Source organism: Epinephelus lanceolatus, chromosome 16, assembly GCF_041903045.1.
Source record: "Epinephelus lanceolatus isolate andai-2023 chromosome 16, ASM4190304v1, whole genome shotgun sequence".
NCBI lineage: Eukaryota > Metazoa > Chordata > Actinopteri > Perciformes > Serranidae > Epinephelus > Epinephelus lanceolatus.
Window position 1 is genome coordinate 7,221,505 of NC_135749.1, and position 24,135 is coordinate 7,245,639.

The 24,135-nt window shown below is 42.3% G+C and overlaps 1 protein-coding gene across 1 annotated transcript; it reads right to left on the reverse strand.

Annotated features, from left to right (window-relative positions):
- Positions 1 to 3: 3 nt before the first annotated feature.
- Positions 4 to 23,720, reverse strand: LOC117263773 (ubiquitin-conjugating enzyme E2 E1). The gene is made up of 6 exons (XM_033637412.2): positions 23,701 to 23,720; positions 22,495 to 22,665; positions 22,113 to 22,163; positions 4,017 to 4,149; positions 3,469 to 3,616; positions 4 to 610 (listed from the first exon to the last, which is right to left on the reverse strand). The coding sequence occupies exons 2-6, from the start codon at positions 22,656 to 22,658 to the stop codon at positions 513 to 515; spliced, it is 594 nt and encodes a 197-aa protein (XP_033493303.1). The 5' UTR covers positions 22,659 to 22,665; positions 23,701 to 23,720; the 3' UTR covers positions 4 to 512.
- Between the last annotated feature and the right edge of the window lie 415 nt (positions 23,721 to 24,135).

The window sequence follows — 24,135 nt, forward strand, 5'->3', positions numbered from 1 at the left end:
CGCTTCAGTTGGTCATGTTTAATTCTTAAGGGAGAAACAGAACAGCTTTTTATCAGTACAGAACACAAATCACAACCAATATCCATCCATATCTAAACATGTCTACATGTGTCAAACATCTTGTCAAAGAGCAGGAGTTCGGAGGGGCAAGCAAACACCAACTGGAACTTAACGTGAGAATTTACACCGACGTAACTGACTGGGAATCATGCTGTGACACGTCTCATCTAGCAGTTTAGTATTAACGTCCATCTTCAAGCACGAGCTAAAAATCCAAAGAGAAAACACTTAATGCGTTATTGCCAGATCTGATTGGAGTTGGGCCGGAGATAACTTAAAAAATACAATAAACACAAAACGTCAGGAGTTAAGACTTCAATTCTGAGATAAAAATCCACCCGCCCCTCTGCCTTCCCCGCATCCCTCCTCTGCTGGGAGGCCACGCCCCCCCTGCTACCAAAGTTGACGCCCCCACATCCCCAAGTCGTCCAACCAGCAGCTTCCTCTGGTGATTATGTGGCGTAGCGTTTGGTCCACTGTTTGGCTATCCTGTCGTGTTCAGGTCTGTTTGTTGTGTACTGTGTGGCGATGCTTCCAACCAGAGGGTCAGCTGGGGACAGACAAACAACATGGCGTCAGTATTTATACATGCTCGTTCCTTCCTCTTTCAGATCTATCGCATTCATTTGCTAAAAATTAGTTTTCATAAAGTATGAAATATAGTTTTGAGATTTTAAAGGGACAGTTCACCCCCAAAACTAAAACTACATCCTTCCTTTTACCTGAAGTGCTATTTATTAATCTAAGTTTTGGTGTGACTTACCGAGTGTTGGAGTTTAGGCTATAGAGAGTCTGCCTTGTCTCAAACATAACGGACCTAGATGGCTCTCAGCTTGTGGTGCTCAAAGTGCCAAAAACATACATTTGAAAAACGTTCCAGAAATCCTGACCCAGTAATTCACCTTGTTGTGAGCAGCTTAATGTAGAAACTATTTTCTTTCGACCAAACTCCACCCGCCAACTGTATCTGTAGCTGTAGCTAGCTAACATTATGTGAATGCACACTTCCTTCTGTGCAGTGATTTGTTTGGTGGTTGTAGTTTGGTAGAAAAATAGTTTTATTTTTTAGTATTAGGTTTTTTTTGGCACTAGTCTAGTTTGATTATATTTGAGAAGAGGCCGATGTCTCTGGAGCCGATATCTCCACCAAAACAATCTAGACTGATTTAGAGCACTACAAGTGACAGCCAAAATACACAGGGGGAGGTGGAGCGGGATTTTTTCCCAGCTACACAGACTCTGTTTCTGTAGTGGTGGCTACTGCCAGCTTCACTGTGTGAGTATTTAGATTTGCAGTTGATTCTGGAGGGTTTGGAAGTGTATGGACTATATGTACCAGGGGCGATTGCTCTGAGACAACGAGGGAGGCTGAACTTGCCCTAAAATTTCATAGAAGAAATGGTCAAATATGCACTATTGAATTTACATTAAAATAAGAATTTACATTGCATTAAACGTGCGCTAGGATGCGTTTCACATCATGACTATGATGTTCAAACGTCAGCTGTTTATCACCAGTTTTCAAACGCGACTTCCCTGTCATACATTCTCATGTCAGCACGGTGGACGCGGAGCCTCCAAGCATTCCTATGAGACAGCGCTGAGCAGGTTTTTTTCATGCAGCAAAGCGAGACGGTCATTGGATAAATGCGACAAAATGGTCACTTCCAGGGAGGCTCAGCTTCCCTGGGACCTAATGGAGCGGTAGGCGGGAGAGGACGCTCGGTGTCTGCATGATGATTGGAGGAGTTGTCTAAAAGGCTGAACCCCTTTGTGACTGACAGCGCTTTGGAAATACCAGACCAGATTTTTGGGTGGACTGTCTCTTTCATTATGTTAGTTTATAGTCTGGGGCCACATTCTTAAATAATACAACAGGAGTGATGTCATCATGTTATCATGCGTAGTTTGTGTTTGAACTCAGAGCCAACAGTCGGGTGAGTCTTGCTTTAATTAGAAAATAAGATGGGAATGTGTGTTTTTTTGTGAAACAAGTTATTTATTACATGAAAAAGAAGGTAATTAATCACGTTGTCACATGCTGCCATAAAGCAGCTCAGCTCATTTACTTGCAACATTATCCACAGTGGCCTACAACAGGATACTGAAGGGAGAGGGAGAGCTGTCCCTGTATTAATGGGACCGAAAGATCAAATGACAGATGTGTGTGGTGCAGGACTGAGTCCTATAATGCAGGACAGAGAAGTTTTGCACTCTCACTTCCCTCGTGACATGTCTGATATAAGGTCTGTGGTTCACACAAGCTGAAGAGACTTTCACGTTTTGTTTTACGATATAAAATACGTCAGTAAATGCCTCACTCATGAACTGTGAAGCTTTTACATGTCTTATAAAAGGTGGCTGCAAACAAGCGGCTAAATGAGACTACAGAGTGTCATCACGCCAAACACGGATTCGCAGCCGCAGTGTGGTGGCGATGTTGAAGTCATGTGACCATGGTGCAGCTTGTTTAGAGCCGAATATTAGTTTTTTACCTCTGTTGCATTTAGGCTTCAAAAATGATAAAAGTGGTTCATCATCACGTGTTGCTGTAAGAGGAAGACTTGTGCTGTCACCTCAGTTTACTACCTATATGTCAAAATGCTGCTGTAAATGCTGCAAAATCCAATACGCCACAACCATTTTATTGTATGTTGTATATATTTCAGATTGTCTACTTTACTATTTTATTATTTATTTTATTTTATTGTCTACTTTACTATTTTATTATTTATTTTATTTTATTGTCTACTTTAATATTTTATTTTATTTTAATGTGTACTTTAATATTTTATTTTATTTATTTCATTGTCTATTTTAGTATTTTATTTATATCTTCATCTTTATCTGGACGGAGCATTGGAACAAAAACAATTTCCCCCCGGGGATTAATAAAGTATTCTGAATCTGAATCTGAAAATCTTAAAAGAATAAAACATATATTCGCTTTTCCTCAGTCTGAACACCAACACATCACCTTCTGTCTTCTATCTGGATTTTGATACAGTCAGAGGAGCTTAATCTGAAGGTGTAAGACTTTAAAGCTGTGGAATATAAGCTGGAGTCAAGAGTAGATTTTATGAACTGAGCCTTAAAATCCTTCATGTGTCGTCCTATAAATCCTATAAATCATGTTCGACTGCCTATACGACAGTTTTATGGTCTGTAACATCCAAGATTACCAGATGCAGAGGAGTTACTCCTGCTAAAACCTTGATGGAAGAGTGTTGAGTTACTGCAGCTGATGAGATGATCTGGCTTTGACTCCATATTACACATTTATTCGTCTATTAATTTCTGTATTTAAATGGACTGCTTGTCTGAATTATTTTTACCTTGCTTATAAGTCGAACATGTTTAATAGTGGCACAAAAATCAGTTGTGCATATGTTGTGTTGCAGCTCTCACCAGGGTTGCAGTCAGTGAGCAAGGAGCAGATGGACAGTAAGACCTTGGAGATGGTGAGGGCAGGACTCCAGTTGTCCTTCAGGATGTCCAGACAGATCACCCCCTGGCTGTTGATGTTGCAGTGGTAGATCCTCGTACGGAACGTCACCTGGACACACACACAAAAACGAAAAGGTGAGTCTGTATTCCACCGTTTTGTTTTAACTCCCACAACCTTTTTCTATCACAAACACACCTCAGGATGTGGACGATCTCCTTTAAAAATGCTGCTCAATAGATTTCATTCTTAGAAAAGCTGTCAGGTCATATTTCATGAGGTGTTTATGTTTGGTAACATTCGTACATTTATATATTTTTGAATGCAGCTTGGTTGTGACAGCTCCTCCTATAAAAGAACATCCCATTTAATAGAGATTCAGTTTAGAAGAATGAGCTGCTGATTTCATTTCGTCCACAGTGCAAGGGCGCTCTCCAGTGGCAAACACGAAAATGACACCTCTTTCCAATAGAGCCATCTGTGCCATAGTTTACAATCATTCAGAGCTCACCTTGGGTGGTTTGAAGGGGTAGTCTGGTGTGAAGGCGATGTCCAGGAAGAACACTCCACCCTCGTACACGGAGCCTGGAGGGCCCAGGATGGTCGACCTCCACTCATAGATGTTGTCTCCTTTGGGCCCCGCGCTGTCGGTACACAGGAAACATTGACTTATGGTTAACACGTGGACAGAGTCTTTCACAGATAGAAACCCAACTTAACCACAAGATATCATTTACACTGGTTATGTGACTGTGGGACTGTGTAGAGAGTCTGCATCAGAGCTTTTACCAAGTCTTTTCAGTCAAGTCCAAGTCAAGTTTTTGAGACAGGGCCACAAAGCTGGTCTGATCAATGCTTAGTATGAAAATACCAACAGCACAATGGCCAAAATCTCAGCAAATAAAAATATCCCTTTTTAATGGGAGGCATTTAATGACCAGTGGAGAGTCATGAATCTTAAATAAATGGCCCAAGCTTTACTTGCTTTAACCACTGAACTCAACCGGTGTATATTTGGGACATGTGCCAACATAAGACGGGTCTTTAATTCCTTTCACACAAAACTGTTGCTCAGCAAACTTGGGAAATATCATCAAATTGTTCATTTAAATCATTAGAAAATCAAAAAACATATTAATTATGGATCATTCATTTGATCTAGCTGAGACAGCGCTTCTACGCCAACCTCATGTACTGAGAGCGAGATAGAGCCTCAGCCTGCAGACAGCAAGCGACGGACTTCACATGACAATACTCACAGTAAACCCTCACAGACTCACAGGATATAAACACTCTAGGAACGGACACGTTCAGACTTTGGTGCTCATGGTTTCCATAAAATGACATAAACAAATTCAACTGTGGAGAATCTAACAGAGCTGATGACGTGTAGCGTCAATACTGACTTAAGTTTAAACATTTAAATTTGTAAATTTGATCTAAGCAGCTTAGCTCTAGGACTGCAACTAACGATTATTTTCATAGTCGACGAATCTGTCGATTATTTCTTCGGTTAGTCGACTAATCATTTTATCGAAAACTGTGTTAAAATGTTGTAAAATGTCGGTCTGTCTCTCTCAAACCCCAAAATGATGTCATCTAATGTCTTGTTTCGTACTCACGCCAAAGGGTTTTAGTTCGCCGTCATGGGAGAGTGTGTAAAGCTGCCAATATTTGAACATAAGAAGCTGCAGTAAGAGTATTTTGGGGTACTTTTATAGTACTTTTCTATGAAAAATGACTCAAACCGATTAGTCGACTACTAAAATAGTCACCGATTATTTTAATAGTCAATTAGTCATCGATTAGTCGACTAATCGTTGCGGCCCTACTTTAAATTTTTTCTGAATCTTAAGTTATAAACTGAAACTGAAGATATGTTGCATTTATTTTGGTTCTGCCCTCACGTGGCAGCTTTTTGGACGCCTTAAAAGATGGAGTGCGTCCATGTGCCCTCAAACAATAATGCTCAGTGAATTAAGAAATGGTTGTCCAAGCATTCTAAATACTATTATATTATATACTATTATATTTTTGAATTGAAAGGAAAAGAGCGATTGATTTTAAAACATATTTTTATGTTAGAAGGTTTTATTATTCCAAAGATGGAACAGATAAAGGCCAAGGTTAGATGAAGGATGATAATGATGACACTATTTAGTTGTTTTTGTTGTGAAGTTGTTTTTTCTTTTCTTTTTACGACCTATGTCTATGTCAGTGGTTTATGATGTGTACAGTGTTGTTTTCTTTAAATACATTTTAAAAAATAAAATAAAAAAACAATAATCAGTATCAATGGCGACCAGGCCCAGCGTTTAAATAAGACCTGTGTTTGTTTATCAAAATGCGTCGACACACCTGTCTCGTAAAAGGAACTGTGTTCAATTAAAGTTTAATGGCGGAGCAGTGAGAGCACTTAAAATAAAAGGTGTGTGTGTGTAAAACTGTCTGTTGGTAACACTGAACTGTTTCCATACATCACTGCTCCTGGGTCTGATCGTAACACACGGTAACTGAAACCAAAACATTTCTGTACAAGTTAAATCAATTCAGCAGCGTGCTGCACGAAGGATCAGATTTGAAGCATCTTTACGAGCATAACCGGAAAGTCAAGCTGAACCAGCAGCTTGTCTCGATGTAAATCAAACATTTTTTTTTTAAATTTATTTATCATTTAAACTTTATTTAAAGCTGACTCACTATGTTTGACACTGTAACTCTTCAATACTGGTTCAATGACGTTAAATTTCTAAGGCAGTGGTCACTCACAACTGACGACCAGTGTATTATTATTTACAGTGTATTAATATTTGTACAGTGTAAATATAGAGAGCTTTTTCATGCTGCCTGCTGAGAGTCAAACTATGAGAGCAGTGAGGGCAAACCAGAGCGGTAGAGTTGTGGGCTGGACACCAAAACTATGAGCTAAAACTTTCTATAAAGCTTTGTGGGTGCTAATTTTTTCCATCACTTTTACATTGTTTTCACATTTGATATGTTGTTTGTTTTTTTTTAATTAGTGTTAGCGCTTTAATTTTGATTAAAATGCTGTAAATGAATGAAAAATTCAGACTTTAACTGTTAAATGCAAATCAGATTTACATTATAAATCAATATAAAGTTGAATTTTTTAATCTTCTAGGTGTCGATGAAGTGTTCTGAGGAGGCCCTGTATTTCACACACTGCCTCCACCTCATAATCGTGGTTTCACTGTTCAACCTCGACCCGATCCCTCCACTTTAACCTCTGTATTCTGATTATATGTTTCTGTTTATCCTGTCTGTGCTGAGGCTCATTCTGCTGTTGCGCTCAACATCCAAATGACTAAAATGACTAAATAATTACCATCATTCCCATGTTTTGCAGTCAGAACTCCATTCCATGTCATCTTATTGGCAATTCATTAAAACAATAAAGTGCAATCACCCGTGTGAGTCATTATGCCAACACAGTGGGAAGTGATAAAACGAAAAGATCAACACGACTTCATTTGCCTGTGGAGATAAAGCTGAAGAGCGGCGCGGCTGACGACTGCAGCCGCTTCACAAGAGCCTTGATTCAACAGCGGCGACACAGTAAGTCAACAGCAGCTTCTGTTAGCGTTTTAATGGTGGAGATGTTTTCACATAATTGACTGCTTGATGAAGCGCTCCAAACGACACTTTCCAGTTTGCCATTTCATTTTTATATGATGAGTGGGGCTCTTAAAGCATGTTTGTCGGATGAAAATGAAAGACTTGTTTCTGTGGGAAACTGTATGTGCAGACACAGTGTGTGGCGATATATTTAGACATGGAAATAAGATGAACGTTTAAGACGAACAAACGCAAAATAATCCATTGTTCAGACGCAGCAATTCCAAGAATAATTCAGTGCACAAATCCAGTTACTCTGCACAGTGCTTGTGTAATAATCAGCAGCCTCTGCATGCTGTCTGTTCTGAGCAACAAGAGAGGTAAATGTCAGGCAATAATCTCACTGTCTGAAGCGCCACTCTGCCCGCTCTTTATCACCACTGATGCCGGAAATACCAGAGTCAGGAATCTAAAATCTGCTCTCAGACAAATCAATACAAATACAAATCACTGCTAGAACAGACACCTAAATGATTCCTGTGTCCCCAGCACTGCTGCATGTAAAACATTTGTTACTGCCATATGAACTTCAGCAAGTGGCAAAGGGCCGAGAGATCACAATAGTCCAGATCCATCAATCTACTGCTGTGATTAAGTCTCTCACTGTGGAGAAAACACACATTGATTCTGACTAACATCCAAGATTCTGACAGAGAAATGCCTTCAGGGTTAACTACAGGCCTCCCAGCCATCAGCAGGGGTAGATGAGCCCACTAGAGGACCAAAAGACGAATCTTGAATTAGAAAAAAATGCAATAATTTGGTGCTTCCTGCCTCTTTAATGTGAGGATTTTCTGACTGTACTTTTTTCATATTCCAGTAAACTGTGTATCTTTGGGTTTCGTTCTGTCGGTCAGACAAAAGCAGTAAAAAATATGACCATTACTTGTGTTCTGCAGACTGAACAAGTGTTCATAATCAATAATCAAAATGATCTTGGGGTGGGAAGAACTAGAGGATGTCTTAGTCACGATACAATATTACTGCGATCTTAAAAGTTTTGCAATATGCTGAGTAACAAATGTCCCAGAATCAATAAGATCCATTTATGCAAACCCAAGATTAACAGAGGAACAGCCCCACCCAATTACATTCGATATTATTGGGCTGTAAATGTCCGTGTTTGGATGTTTTATTTTCATTTTTCCACTGACTCTCATAAATGGTTATTATTAGAAAGAGAGGGCTGCTCCTCATATAATCCAAGAGCTATTCTCTTATCTCCTTCCAGACATTCCAAATCTAAAGTCAACAGTAATAAAATAATAAATGCATCAATTGAACCCCTCATCTGCACCGTCCACATTTAGGAGAATGCTGGAATTCAGACTCTTGTTTCATTTCAACAACTGACAAATTCAAGCTCCCCAGATTTAACTTCCTCCAGCACCACCAGATAAGAGACTACGCCACCATCTTATGAGACTTTAACTGACTTAGATCCCTTGTCAAGCTCCCACCAGATACTCCCAGCTTGATATCTGTCCTTTATACGGCTCTGCAGAATGAAAAGATGGACACTTGTCATATAAGAGAGAACTGGGGAAAAGATTTAAACATTCAGATTGTAGAGGACCAATGGAGTCGTAGTTTAAAACAGAAAGCTCTACTAATGGCAGACGTCGCCTAATGCAATTTAAAATAGTACATAGGTTGCATATTGGTGATAAATAAATGTTTCCTCTCTGTGCGACAAGTGTCAGTCTAACAAAGCCGCTCAAACACACGGATATATGTGTCCTCAGATGTACTCGTGCAATATTTTCCAATTTCAAACATTCTTGATTCAAGAATTGAGCCTGAACCACAAACAATTATTTTTAATATTCCAGAGACATTTAACAACCTCACATCAGCTCAAAGACGAATTATTATTTATTTCCTTATGTCAGCTAAGAAATGCTTGCTTCTTATTTTTATATATTCTAAAAGAACGGTGTCTGTATCTGTTCTGTAAATGCACTAATTATCTCTATATTGCATTTGTATGTTTACCAATAATTTCTAGATATTTGTAGATATTTACTCACACTGATACCACTCTCAATGAAATGCTTCAACTATGCTGAGTATAGCGATACCATACATGACGATATATTGCGATTTATTACCTTTGTCAATTGTAAATTATGTCAACATCTGTTTTATCTAAAAAGATAAAGTTTAAAGATAAAGTTATTTTTCGGCTACCGAGTTTAATTTGTATTTCAAATATTTACAATTTATATAATAATTTTTAAAAAAATAAACTGATAATTTGGCATCCATGTATCTATACAATATTGCCACACAAAATACTGCAGTACTATGTTGTGCCTTAAAACTAGTTTTGAAGTCCAGGCTCTGCACAAAACAGGCGCCAGGAGTACAACATACTGTTGGTTTCCCCTACCTGTTTTACAGGTGCACACAACATCACCACATCTATTTTCAATTACATAAATTACCACAAATTATTTGGCACACAGTAAACATGGAGCCTTTAAGCCCCGAGGCAGCTGTCAGGAATCTGATTAATGCGTAAAGGGATTGTGCAGATCTTCTGAGGTGAGGTTATATGAGGCTTTTATCCATAGACAGTGTGTTGCATACAGTAGATGTGAGTCAGCACGCCGCCTGTCTGAAGAGGCAGGCAGGAGCAACATACTGCTGTGGAGCAAAATGTATTTTAGCCACCTTAAAAAAATCAGTATCAGTTTAAGTGTACGCTATATATAGAGTATTTTCACCACTTCATCTTTCCGTCAGACAGCCTGTTCCAACTGGGAAGCTGTTAACGGCTTCAGTTCCCCATCTATGCTCTCAAAGTCAAAGTCAGACTCCACTGACAAAAACAGTAACAGCCTTTATTTACTTTAATTTCACAGATAAGAAACAAGAAATTGTGAAGACAATAAAGCCTCCAAAAAAATAGCATTTTAAGTCTTACGTGTGATTTATCCTGGCTTCATATGAGCAGAGGAAATCTCCGCTTGTCACTAGGCTAATTTATACAATGTAAAATGCCATAGGCTGGCGCTAATAACCTTAGCATGTTGTATTTGTTTGGATATGTGTTTAGTTTAAGACGCTGTTTTGAAGCTCATGGAGAGAATGCCAAGAGTGTGCAAAGCAGTAATCAGAGCAAAGGGTGGCTATTTTGAAGAAACTAGAATATAAAACATGTTTTCAGTTATTTCACCTTTTTTTGTTAAGTACATAACTCCACATGTGTTCATTCATAGTTTTGATGCCTTCAGTGAGAATCTACAATGTAAATAGTCATGAAAATAAAGAAAACGCATTGAATGAGAAGGTGTGTCCAAACTTTTGGCCTGTACTGTATAAAGATAATTCATGTAGAAAACTAACGGGATTTTAGGTCGTATAACACAACACACAACAAAAGGTCAAACCTCTTGGTCACCATCACGAGCACACAGGACATACTGTGCCCCAGTGTTGGCATGGAGCCAGTGATCTAGCAGGGACATGTGAACACTGACCAAGTGGACAGTCTTTGTATGTTTCTGTCCAAAAGCCCCAAAACAAGAACAAAATATTCAGATTGAACATAACAACCACAGTGTGCTGTCCAGATGTGAACACAACAGAGGAGAAACACCCCCTGGTATAAAACCTGCCACATGTCCCTTGGAGGAATGCAGTTCATTTACACTGTGTTAGCAGCATTCCTGCAGCGCAGCCCTGACCTGGGCTGGGCTGCTAATATACTGGTCACACCACAAGACCTCAGTCAGGACCTGCTGTTGTGCCAAGAATAGATATTGTATCATTTCCCACTGAATCAACCAGACTGAGGTTTCTTTCGCCTGACAACAGAGGCGTCTCACATTCACAGACGAGCCACAGAGAGAGCCTGGGCTTCCTCCCCGCCCGCCTCCGTCGCACACAAAGGCTACCCAGTGCTTTGTGTGAGGCAGTAATATGCCATGCTATCACTGTTGTCATTCACTTCGATATCAGGGGGCTTCTTCTGCAACCTCTGTGTACACGCGCACTGCGAGAAGAGTGCTGACATTTCAGCCGTTTCATTCTTTCTGAGCCTTTAACCTTTCAAACAGACACACAGCGGTTTACCTAAAACTGACTTATGCGGCACAGCAGATGAGAGCAGGGGATGAATGTGTTCAGCTAGCCGACAGAATTCATCTACAGCAGCCACAAGCAGCTCCAACATGCAGTTTCATATGACACTTTTCACCCTGATATACAACTATACACGGCAGTTGTAATAATACAGCACAAGTGTTGAGCATTTTATTTCCTACAGGATGAAAACAACACATGAAAGCTAGACAGAAGTAGGCTTGAAGTGAATTTGTGTCTGGAAATATAGGCTATGAAAGCAAAGTAAATTCTTATGGCTGGAGAATGACATCCTGTATGGTTTACATCTGTTGTTACAAGGCTTTCATTCACTCTTTTTCCACATCACATTAGCTGTCAACCATCAGTGATTTAAGCTGTCTGTCCTTGTAGAGCATTTGACATTTGAGGAGGATGATCATGTTGTGAGATTCGTCTGCTGTAACCGTGTAATATCGTTCAGACTTTACCTACAAACAGCTGAGTGGGAAGAAACGCTCCTGTCAGCCTGAAGGGAGCTATGATACCTCCCACAAATAAAGGAAAATACAAATACCACCGAGTGGCTGTATGCCTCCGCACACCAGTCAAGTTTCTCTTACAGTTTACATTCATGTCTGTGAAAACAGACATGAATGTATATGCTTCACATACACGTGGATGCTTCACACACATCTTCCCCCCCGGCAGCACAGATCTAAACAATCAGCACAGTTTCAAGGTGGACACCCGGGATTAGCGTCACCAATTCAGTATCTGACCAAATGTCTCCCCTTCTGTTCCAGAGATATGACGTTGAGTGATGGCCAGAAAAGTGTTTTTGCAAAACATTATGATGTCACAGTGAAGCTGACCCTCGACATTTTGGATTTAAAAAGTCATTACCTCATCATTGTATGCTATTAGACCTTTGTATGACGTTTTTATATTTGAGTTATGGCCAAACATATGTTTTGTGAGGTCACAGTGACCTTTAACTTTGACCTTCGACCACCAAATTCTAATAAATGTATCCTTCAGTCTGAGTGAATGTTTGTGCCAAATTTGATGAAATTCCTTCAAGGCATTCTTGACATATTGTGTTTACAAGAATGAGACGAATGCAAGGTCACAATGACCTTAACCTTTCGATCACCAAAACCTAACCAGTTCATTGTTGAGTCCAAGTGAATGTTTGTGCCAAATTTGAAGGTATTCTCTCAAGGTGATCTTCAGATAATGCATTCACATGAATGAAACAGACAAGGTCACAGTGATTTTTACCTTCGTCCACCAAATTCTAATCAATTTATTCTTCAGTCTAAGTGAATGTTTGTGCCAAATTTGAAGAAATTTCCTCAAGGGATTTTTGAGATATTGGGTTTACAAATATGAGACGAATGCAAGGTCACAATGACCTTAACCTTTGATCACCAAAACCTAATTAGTTCATTGTTGAGTCCAAGTGAATGTTTGTGCCAAATTCGAAGGTATTCTCTCAAGGTGTTCTGGAGATAACGCATTCACGTGAATGAGACAGACAAGGTCACATTAACCTTAACCTTTGATCACAACAACTTCATTAGTTCATTGTTGAGTCCAAGTGAATGTTTGTGCCAAATTTGTAGAAATTCACTCCAGGTGTTCTTGAGATATCAATCAAGATATCAAGGGAAACCGTAGAAACAAATCACTAGAAACCTTTGCTAGCAATCACAACTGAATAATATCCAACATTAACGAGGCCTGTTACGATAATTATCGACGGTGTGTTTGTGTACATTAAGAATGTCACCAACATTTTTGCCAACATGATGCCAGAATTGACAGAAGGGTTTTGCTGACCATTACTTTTCCACACTCACTCATTTGCGAGGTCGAAGAAAAGTAAACACTTCAAAGACGACACGGTGTAGCTTACGGTAGCCTGCAGCTGCACTTTTGAAGTGAAAGGCACACAGTCCTTACAAGTCGTTTGCTTGCCAAACCCGGCAATAAGCCAAAAACTCAAAAGTGCCAACGACTTCATCCTCCACTTCGTAAATCAACTAGCAAACCACCCACCTCCCAGACCGTCCATGACTTCTGCTGCACAGGCTGGATTATGGAGGTAACTGCGGTGTCCCTGGAGCTTCACTAAGCTCTTCTATTAGCATATAAATATGCTTTTTTTTCATATTCCAGTTCCAATGTCTAAATGTTCTTGAGAATTACAAGTCCACTGCTCATTGAAAGGGTGTACTTGCATTATTATGCTATTATATTATCATATCAGTGGCATAAACAGACACTATACCATCCACCAAAAGTAGCTATCGTGACAGGCCTCATATTAAAACTAACAGAATCCCTCCACTAGTTTTAAAGTATCCAGATTTCACTTGTCAAACATCTTCAGATATGTAGGACATGAGACTACAAGGCCAGCGGAGGGCAACACATGAACGCTCCCAAGTCAGAATAACAGGAGGCTCTTCCTGTTCGACCAGTGCTGTGAATGCAACATTAGGCTTCTGGAATTTAAGTGATGTAATGTTCATCTTTAATATCTGCCCACACAGATATTAACTGCACCGATCAAATTTAAGTACTGACACCATCAATTACACCCAGCAGAGGCGATATGGAGGCCGTTACCACTTCAGGAAAACAAATAAATCTGATTTCATTCTTTTAGGTAATTACAGCTTTCACCAAACAAGTTCATAACTCAAATCAAACACCAGTAAGATACACGGTGTATCTCTGTACTGAGCATGCCCTTGTTATATATCCTTAAGTTTAAATGAATCTCTCTCTGTATTGCTTCATGATGCCCTTTACTCTTAGTAAAGAGTCTCGTCCCTTCAGTGTTGACCTTAATATACACACTGGGCTTCATTTTCAATCACCACTATCTGCTTGCAATGGTGTTTTGATGACAGGGAGAAACACTGTAATAAGCTGCCTGACTGAGACAATATAATGACTCCACTCCACTTGAGTGCAGAGGAGACTCCATGCAACAGCATCACACACCCACCGTCTCCCACCCTGCCAATTTAATACAATGGCAATCAGCCTGTAAATGTTCTTTCAGAGCTTTATGAGGACGGTGCCGCATGAATATGATATGGTAGCATTTGTATTCCTCCGCTGAAACAAAGCGTCAGATTCCAGTCTGATACATTAAAGCAGAGTGGATTCATCATTAGGGCCGAGTGATATCAATATCATGACAGTCATTCGTTCTCATATTTATACATACAAAGACATGGCAACTGCAGGCAAAGTGCCAAATAAATAATCTTAATTCTTGTTCACAATACTAACTTAGAAGATCACACACATACACACACACCTCAAAGGGGAGCGCTCAGTCCTGGGGTCTCATTTATAAACACTGCGTATGCACAAAATGAGGCCTGAAGGAGGCGTTCGTCACTTCCCACGCAAAAGTTGCGATCTATAAAAACAGACTTGATGGGCGAAACTTTGACCTGAGCTTACGAACATTTTGGAGACAAGAAATTGGCAACGCAGATGGTGAGGTGGAAGCCTGATAGTAGAAATTTTGGCTTTTGTTCGTACGTACATTTTTAGTATGGATCGTATGCGCTGTTCTATAAAAGTTTCTTTATGCTTCTGCGTACACTCGACACGACGTGCACGCAGTTGCTACACAGTCTATACCTACCTAGACTCTGTGACGTCTATGGTTGTTGCTCGTTCATTGTTTGTTTATATTCCGGCTTTGCTCTAGTCACAGTGACGATAGCGACTGAGAGAGAAAGACTGTTGCTGGAGCTCGAAATGATCAACACTGAACAACAAATGCTCTTATTACAAATGTTACGACGACGAAAAGAGAGGCGGCTGAGCCGATGGTCTGTACGCCCGTTGAATGGCTCAACCCACCGATCACAATGGAGACTTTTGAAAATGGCAGTGTTGTGGTACTGCAGCAGGAAGTGAAACCTTGCAAAATGCCGGAAATTACGTAGTTTCAAGGACCAATCATAGCTCTTGCAGTCTGCGTTGCCTCGATGCGTGGTTACAATTTTTTGGAGGTGCACATCACGTCTCTGCGTTGGTCACAGAGGGACGCAACGCCTCCGCAAAGCCCTCTACGTCGTAGGTAAGCAGAAGCATAAATCTTGCTTAAATGACACCCCTGGTCTCTCTGTGTGGGTATGTGCTGAGCTCCGAGGCCAATTTTTATAGTGGCCAAACCGTGGAATAACAACTCCTGGGCTGCTCGCGTGATGCCCTGTGGCCAGAACAAACCCTTTCCCATTGATTTTCATGGCGAAAGCGACCTCTGTAAATCAGTAGATACATATTTTTGAGCATCACAACCCCCACAAAATGACTCGTTTCTCTATTGGGATTTAATCCATTCAGGCTGTCAACATTTGGAAAGTCTGTGAGAGTCAAACGATTTAATTATTTTATCCCCATACGAATTAAAGGAGCGTTAAACCGGACGTTAGCCTCCTTGCTCAGCGGAAGTCTCTAGTGTACCTGCTCTACGGGCCACACAATGCTGAAACATTGCCAATCATCTGAGTAATTCCATAAAGGAGCAGTTGAACCATTTTGGCTTCATGTGCAACTGAGCAACTTTCACAGGAATGAACGGGGCCCCGCCACAAATGCAGCATTCAGGTCTCTTAATAGATCCATGGTCACAAGTGTCAGTTATTTGTGGGGAACCTGAAACGATGACAGTCCACCCTAATGACCTGCAGTGGCCTCGGCTACTGTGAGTTATTTTAGTTGTTTTGAGTTTAGAAAAAACAGATAAACTTCCATGAAAGACGAGCTACAGACAAGCTAGACATTAAAAAAGTTCAGTTAGATTAAAAAGACATGTAGTCCTTTCCCGTAAACTGAACCATTTATTTTAACTTGACTAAAAAGTTGTGACATAACTAAGTACTAAAATAAACAAGACTACCAGTCAGATTGAGCATTTGACTTTCGAGACTTGTCTATCTAAGATAATTAGTTTCATGCAAACATTTCGGTACTGTACTGTATCAAAAAAAAACACGTAGGTGTGATACTCTACTTCCCCTTGCTGCCTGGCTAAAGCCTGGCACGTAGAAGGGAAACTTCCATCTGTGCAGCAGCAGCTCAGAGCTCAGCGCAGCGCTTCTTTCAGGGCTTTGTGAAGTAACAACGGTGTACAGGCCAGCCACTTCCTCTCCAGGGAGGTGGCTTTTTATAGATATGAAGAAGCTGTTGAGAAAACCTCAGTAATCTCACACATGCACGCCGGCAACACATTGCAGAGGTGTGTGTGGAGGGACTGCTGCTAACATGAGCGACTGTGCAGGGGGATCACATGCAGCTCTGATGGCTCACACCAGGCCTGGCATCTCAACACACACACACACACACACACACTGGTTAGTTCTTTAGCTGTGTCGTCAAGAGAGCCGACGAAGATATCAGAATTAAGTGATTCCCAAATAGTTCAAGCTAAAAGTATCACTAAACACCATATCTGTCTGATCCTACTTAGCACTAATTACACTACTGTAGACAGCTTCTAACTTTCCCTAGCTGTCATGAGCCGCGACCCTGGAATGTCAGGAATCTGACACCCGAGGGCAACATCTTAAGAGGACATAGAGTGAAGACGACACAAGGCAGAGCGAAAGATAGAGAGAATAAAGTGTAATAAAGTAGCTGGTCGAGAGGAAAAAGGGAATAAAACATGGTGAATGAAAGCAACACAGAGAGGGAGGGAGGGGGCGAGGCAGGTCTGTGATGTCTGCAGTTCACACTTCAGTGGCAGCGCGGCGGTAGAAAAATAAAAGCGGGCCTGCACGGCATTCCCTGTGTGGAGTATAATTAGATTTTGATAAATGACAGATGAAAGACTCTGCCTCATAGTGCTCATAAAACAAAGTTTGCTGCGAGAGAGGCGCTGATGATAATGGAAACTAGTCAGGATAAGGCTTTTCTCCATCAGTCAGTGTCCGTTTTAAGAGCGAGGAGGCCCCGAAACTACCTCGAGAAAAATGAGACGACAACCAACTGACTCACCAATGTGTAATCCATTAAACAGCATCTGCAAGGCGTAGCTGGCCGGCTCAATTCATACCCTAATGAGTAGATTCTGTGCTAAATGAAGCAGAAAGAAGCAAAATCCACCAAAAATCCCTCTTCTGCACGTGTTGCTGAATAGAGGGATTTTCAGCGAGTGGAACAGGATGAAATAAAGAGATGAGGCCTTTCTCCACACTGCTGCTGAGATGGAGAGATAAATCACGCATGTTTGGAGCCGTCTATCGCAATTCTGAAGCATTTCCTTCATGAGTTCATTTGGCCATTTGTCTCGAGAAAAACTGGGAGACTTTTTTCCATTTGCTGATGAAGACTTGTGCCTTGACTAAACGTGTTTTCTATTGATCTGCTGATCAGGCAGGTTCAGGTAAGCTTACTAGAAAATACAGTGAGTAATAGGCAAGTGGGTCAGTTAGTGACAAAACACTGCTCTGTGTAAATATTAGGTACAGAAACATAAGCCCCGCTTCCACCGAGCTTTTTTACCGTTTCCACTGTGAAAAGTTGTGGATGGTACCAATAGAACCGTTCTGTGTCGTCCCCATGTTTGGTCCCCCCTCTGTTGGGGTACCTAGCACACAGATGTGGTACTAAAAGGTGGAGCTGTGAACACTGCAGTCTGATTGGTCAGTAGAGGACGGTCACTCTGCTCAGGGCTGAGTTGTGTCTGGTTTTGAGGCTCATGTAACCACTGTTCATACTGTGGAGAGTTTTATTAGTAAACTGTAACTATAAAATGAAAGGATGTGTTGCTGCCTCTCACAGCAGCTGGAGTCTGAGAAACAATAACTTCATTCACTGGGCCGGCTGCCGGTGACTTTTAAGGTGGAACGTTAACTTGTAATGTTACTCAGTGCATGAGGTGATGACGTGAATCCATCAGCACACCTTAAATTTCACTGTGACAACTTTGACCATCACTTTAGTTTTTATATGACACACACCTTTAGTAATGAGTGGATCTTCAAGTGTTTATATAAATTAATTTCGGCCCGGTTATGTGAAGGTCATATATTCTAATCCTCACTTCCTGTGGGCTACAGCAACACTAAACCCCTGAGCTTGCCTGAGAAGGACTAAATGCACAAAGCTGCTATTTTTAAATATCCCATGGAGAGAGACTCTCACTGCAGCCTCGTTCTGTGGACGATAAACGAGGTGCAGACTTCCATCTGTGTCACCGCTGATGAGGAAATACAGCGAGTGCTGGACAGAGCAGTGAGTGACATTTAAGAGGACCGTTTGTGGTGGAAACGCTAGGGTCTAGGTACCATGTCTGAAGGGTTACTGTTGGTTCCATACCGAAAGTGTTTGGTGGAAATGGGGCTCATGTGTGCAACAGTCCACCTGTCTCGCTGCGATCAGTCCAGGGTTTCAGTTATCCTGTAATTACGTTGTTTTTTTTTTAACCAGGAAAATCTGTTGAGCAACAACAGGTAAGTTGTTAGTGATGGTCATTTACCAGAAACTTTCAGCTCCCTGCTGATCGTCCTCCAGCCCGCCTCCACTTTATATAGGTTCCTGCAGTTAAATGAGGAGTTGTTGTAGGTCACTCCTCGTTTCAACTTCAGGAATCAGCTGTGCCTCATCTATTGTGGAGCTTTCAAAGCAGGTGACAGGAATAAACAGGGGACCCGACAAAAGTTCAAACAGCTCACTGCGCAGTGCTGCTTCGCTCAACAGCCAGTTAGAACTGAGGTTGTTGCTTACACTCGCTTGTGTTGCAGTGAAGAGTTAATCCGTGACGCCACGGGGGGGGGGGGGGGGGGGGGGGGGTGTAGCTACAGTGCAGCTTTTCCTAAAGTTGTGATTTATGACTCACACAAACACACAGACTGAGGAGTGTTGAAGGAAACGGCTCCTGGTGAAGCCTAAAGCTCCTCTGTGGCCGCGGCTCATCGTCTAAATGCCTGTTTTGGGTCTCGGCTGCATAACTTGTGGTTTCGAGCTCGCTGCCATGCAATCAGCTGGCCTTTAAGGTCTCGACGTTATGAGCTGCAGTTCAGACACCGGCTTTACTGCCGACGATCAACAACACACCCGTCATCGCTTCAAGACACCTGAGCTGTTAGAAAAGGCATCAAGAGGGACATTTTTATTTCCTTCCTCTGAACACCTCACACCTCTCTCCAACTGCTGCAATAAACACGGCACTGAAGTTCTGTATCCTCACTGTAGCCAGGGTGTGTCGACACAGGATTGCCACAGCGTCACTTCAGTGACACAATACAATGCATCCAACGCTGATATCCATAACAAACAGAGATTTATGACTGCTCACCAGAATCAGGAACATGTCTCAGTATTGTGCAAAACACCTCAGTGGGGTAGAGCATGTTAAGGAACAGCGAGAGACTTGCAGCAGCTCTGACACGTGTAACGCGTGGTGTTAATTCATTTTGGTGACCTGCTGGAAACCTGCCTGGCTTGTTTGAGAGACAGGTCAAACAGACGCAATTTGGCAAACAACAAAGCTGCTCCATAGGTAGGACACTAACCTGGGCCTGAATGTGTCAACACACTGATCCCTTTGGGCACAGGTCAAGTTGCAGACCTCAGCTCAACACCGTTGGCAACTAACAACTAACGCTGGACTATCTGAGGTTAATAACTAACTGCCACTTTTGGGCTTTTATTATCACTTCAGGTCCAATAGTAAAGGCACCATGGTCACACAGCAGCCAAGTTTCCTTTTGTTTTGGCCAACTCTCAGAATAAACTATGATCAGTTACAGCTCAGTAAACGTACCAACAACGGTTATCATTATAACCAGCCAAGAACAGTGCAGATACCAAAACAGGACTTTGTATTAGCAAGGTCAACAGTTAACCATTACTGGGTTTATCGCTGACAGTATTTTTGACCAGTCTGCCTATAGTTTACTGCACTGTGCACCACCCATGTCTGGTGGGAGCTTGCTAGCAGCACCGTTTATTTGGCAATTACTGCTGGTAAAATCATCCCGACCCATCAGTGTTGCTCTGGAAACACTGTGCCGACCCTCGCCCTGGTGAGGCAGAAACCCCCTTTAACACTTAACTAGTTAGCACCGTCAGCACCGTCAGCACAGCTAATGGGGTTAACATAACTTACGATGCTAAAAGGGTTTTGGAGCTCGAAATGAAGCTGCTTATTCGCCGAGGTGACCTGGGGCGAGACTGGAGGGTGGCCACCATGTTCCCGCAGCAACACTATCCCACCACTAGGACGGCGTTACCAGTGGTAATGGTGAATGAGCCCTGCCGCTAGCTAGCTCTCAACCAACCTGAATAGTGGCTGGTGCAGAGCAGCCAAGGCTAGCCAACCAGTGGAGGCCTCTTGTACTGCACGTCCTTTAACTTCTGTTTTTTGTACAAAACTGACATCCCTACTTTCACTAGCCCTTTTTAAACAGGAATTGTGCAAATTTGCAGGAAAGCCCAATCAGTCTTTTTTCAGCATTGGCAGTATAAAAACAAAATCGGGGAGTGCAGTGAAATGCCGCCTACCTACTTTTGTTTATACAGAATGCACCTTTTTCGGGGCAATGGGGGGCGTGAGCAAGTAACAAAACGTGTAGCTCAGCGTGTGACGTAAACAGTGACGTGGGAGGGAAGCCACGGCTGGTCAGTCCTTCGGCAATTCTCTGGTAAGTCGGCCCGTTCTTCACCGTCCCCGTCATCTGATGGTTAATGTCCTCTTCGTTTGCGAGGACAAGGAGGGCGCACAATTCCTTGTCTCCCCAGTTGCTCATCTTTACAGTGTCTGTCAGGTTTGCGTTTCCCTCTTGCTACTAGCTGCTCGCTAATTCCTGCTATCAGCTGTTTCCGGTTTATCCACCACCAGTGGGTCGCACGTGCAGTGTCATCAACAGCCCCTCCCGTTGCGGAAGCCCGCCTCAGTCTGTTTAAACTAAAAGGGTTCCGCCAATAATTACACAAACACTGTCAATAACGAAGACTGCCTGCAGGCGAGCTTGTTGCATCTCCCCCGCCCCCAGCAGCACTCTCTTCCTGTGCAAACATTTTGACTTCGATCCTTTAAACATCCACTTCAAAAACTTTTCCTGGATGCTTCCTAGAATGTTCCACCATTGCTTCTGCCATACTCCTGGCTGCTGCTCTGTCACTATGGTCTCTGCCCATTTAAGATCTGGTTGGTTGATGTAGAAACGCATCACTTTCTGAGCTCTACCTAGCAGCGACGGGCTCACTCAGCCTTGTGTGAACATGTTCGGCATTTCATTTACATGCAAAGATCCCACACTCCAGCTTTAAGAGCACTAACATGTTCTTATACCCTTTTTTTATAGAACAAAATACTCTTGTTGAAATAGTCTTAAATTTTGAATGAAATCAGGAACTATCTTTTAAAACATATGTATATGAGTGAACCCAACATCTGGTGCTCTTCACAGTTTAAGATCCTTTGTGCCATCGGACATATTTCAGTCAGCACCAATAAAGTACGTGCTCCACTGAACTGTAAAAAGAGCAACACAAAACAAAACTTCCTATTAAGAGGTAATAAACAGTAAACCTTGTACCCAGTCAGTCAAACACTGAAAAGTCTCAAGACTTATAAAGCAGCCCATTCAGTTTGCCATGACCTTGATATTTCTCTCTTTTGATTGACGAGACGTGCGAGGCAGTGAAGCAAAAAGATATTTTCCACTTCTGGCACACAGATGAAGAAGGGCTTTTTAACCTTCACTTTCAAGACGCCCACACGAGGGACCACGTGCATTAATTTCTCCTAACAGACTAAATGTCCTCTTTAAAAAAAAATGTCCATACTGCCACTGAAACACACGTCTGTGATCCATGTGATGCTTTAATAACTCTCCATTAAAAATCACTCACTCACCTGCAGTTCGGCGGCGGATCCAATGTGATGTCGGCCAGTTCCTTCTGAATTCTGCAAAAGCAAAGGAAACACAAGCATCAAAAGCTGAGCTCTGATTGAATACTGTAAATCCAAACTCATGAGGCTGGACAGGAGGCAGAGGAGGCCTGATGGCCTTTGTCATGAGCAGAAATTTCACAGGATTCTCTACCTGCACTTCAGCTGAAGTTGTCTCTAATAAGTAGGACAAACTCCAGACTTGTTTTCAGCTGCTGGGCAAAGTGACTAATACTCCCTAAAGATGCTCAACAGTCCTGGGAATAAGTGGCAGAGCATCCAAGGTAAAAAATTAGCTGTTAAACTGAAACCTGCTCCTCCTGCATGCAGCCACGAGCAAGCCCACCTTTTAGCACTAGTGGAGAGGAGCTTGGAGGTCTTGCTCATGCTGGCTTTGCTTTCTCGTTTCTTCGGGGTGCTCGCTTCCTGCTGCTGCTGCTGCTGTTGCTGATGAGTTGATGACGAAGAGGAGGAAGAGCTGGTGCTGGCACGGGAATCTTCATCCGACATACCGAGCCTGGGGAGGCAAGCAGAAACACAGGATTTGGTAGAAGGTAAACAAGCGAGACCAACTTCGCCCTGGAACATCTAAAATAGCCTCACATGTAAGTGTGGAGCATTGCTGCAGGGGGAATGATAACAGCTTGAGATCTTCAGGTTGCACTCTAGAATTCGGCATGTGTCCAATACTCTAATACTAAAATAAAATTGTAGTTACTCCTACTGACTTCTTTCTCTCCTGCTAAAAATACCTGTGGGCTGCAGTGGGTTGTGAGAACCAAATTGGGTTTTTATTTAAATGTGCAGCTGTGTTGAGGTACACCTGTATGCCGAATTTAACAGAGGGACCTTATGATCCCGCAGCAACCATTGTTATGTTTATATAAAGTAGCAAGTGTCACCAATGTGTGCGCGAACTTTAAATTTAGAGATTTTGTAATGGAATCTGGCACGCCGTTTTCTATAGGGTGCATATGGAGACTATAGGCTGCAAGTATGGATCCCACGGTGCAGCCACTGGCTCCATAAACGCGTCCAGGCCTGGACTAGACGTTGACCCGGGTTAACTGGATCCATCAGTGTCAATCGCCTCTGTGTGGATGCTATTGGGGAACTTATCGATCCTATCGGCGGAGCGTTTCCCTCTTTCATAACGCTGAATCCTGACCTCAGCTCATGTTTGCAGTCGGGCGTTATTTTTAGCCTTGTCGGGCTGCGACAAAGGAAATCATTTGGTGAAATAGTTGGGCCTACTTGTGCCCGACACCACCGAGCCACACACACACACACACACACACACACACGAGCACGCACATACACACCAGACCTCTGCTCTCAATCGAGCCCGAGTCGGTCGGGATGGAAAAGCAGAGAAAGCATCGACGGGGCGATGTCGCAGTCGGCAGGGAGCCCCGACACTACACCTCAACAAGCTCCAGGCGGATCAAACTTTCACCTAAAGAAGTCAGCGAGGTGTCACAGCGCTGCCGACACGTCCCGACACATCACACCTTTATCACGACACCCAAAACAAACACAACACGCCGCTCACTTAATCTTTCCTCGCGTTGTTTAAAGCTATATCCGTCGACATGCAGCTGATCTGAGTGCAGCCACTCACAGGATGGACCGACTCCTAAATTCTCCTGTGACGCTCACACGGACACATTAATGCTCCCAACATCCTCCACAACACACATGGTACAGTAACTGTCACAATATGATGCGCTGTAATGCAAATATTTAGTATTTGATACCTTTCTTTGTGTGTGTGCACAGCCTATGTGTGTGTGCCTCCGCCGCCTGGACGCACCAGTGTCAAAGCACTTACAGTGGAGAGGGGAGGGACTTCCGGTCATCATTGTAAAAATAAAAGCACGGAGAAACATTAAGATGAGATAAGATAAAGTGTATTGCTGCATGCAAGGACACAGAGGTGCAAGAGTGTAAAAACAACAGGGGCGTAGCACCAAATTCTGGGGCCTGT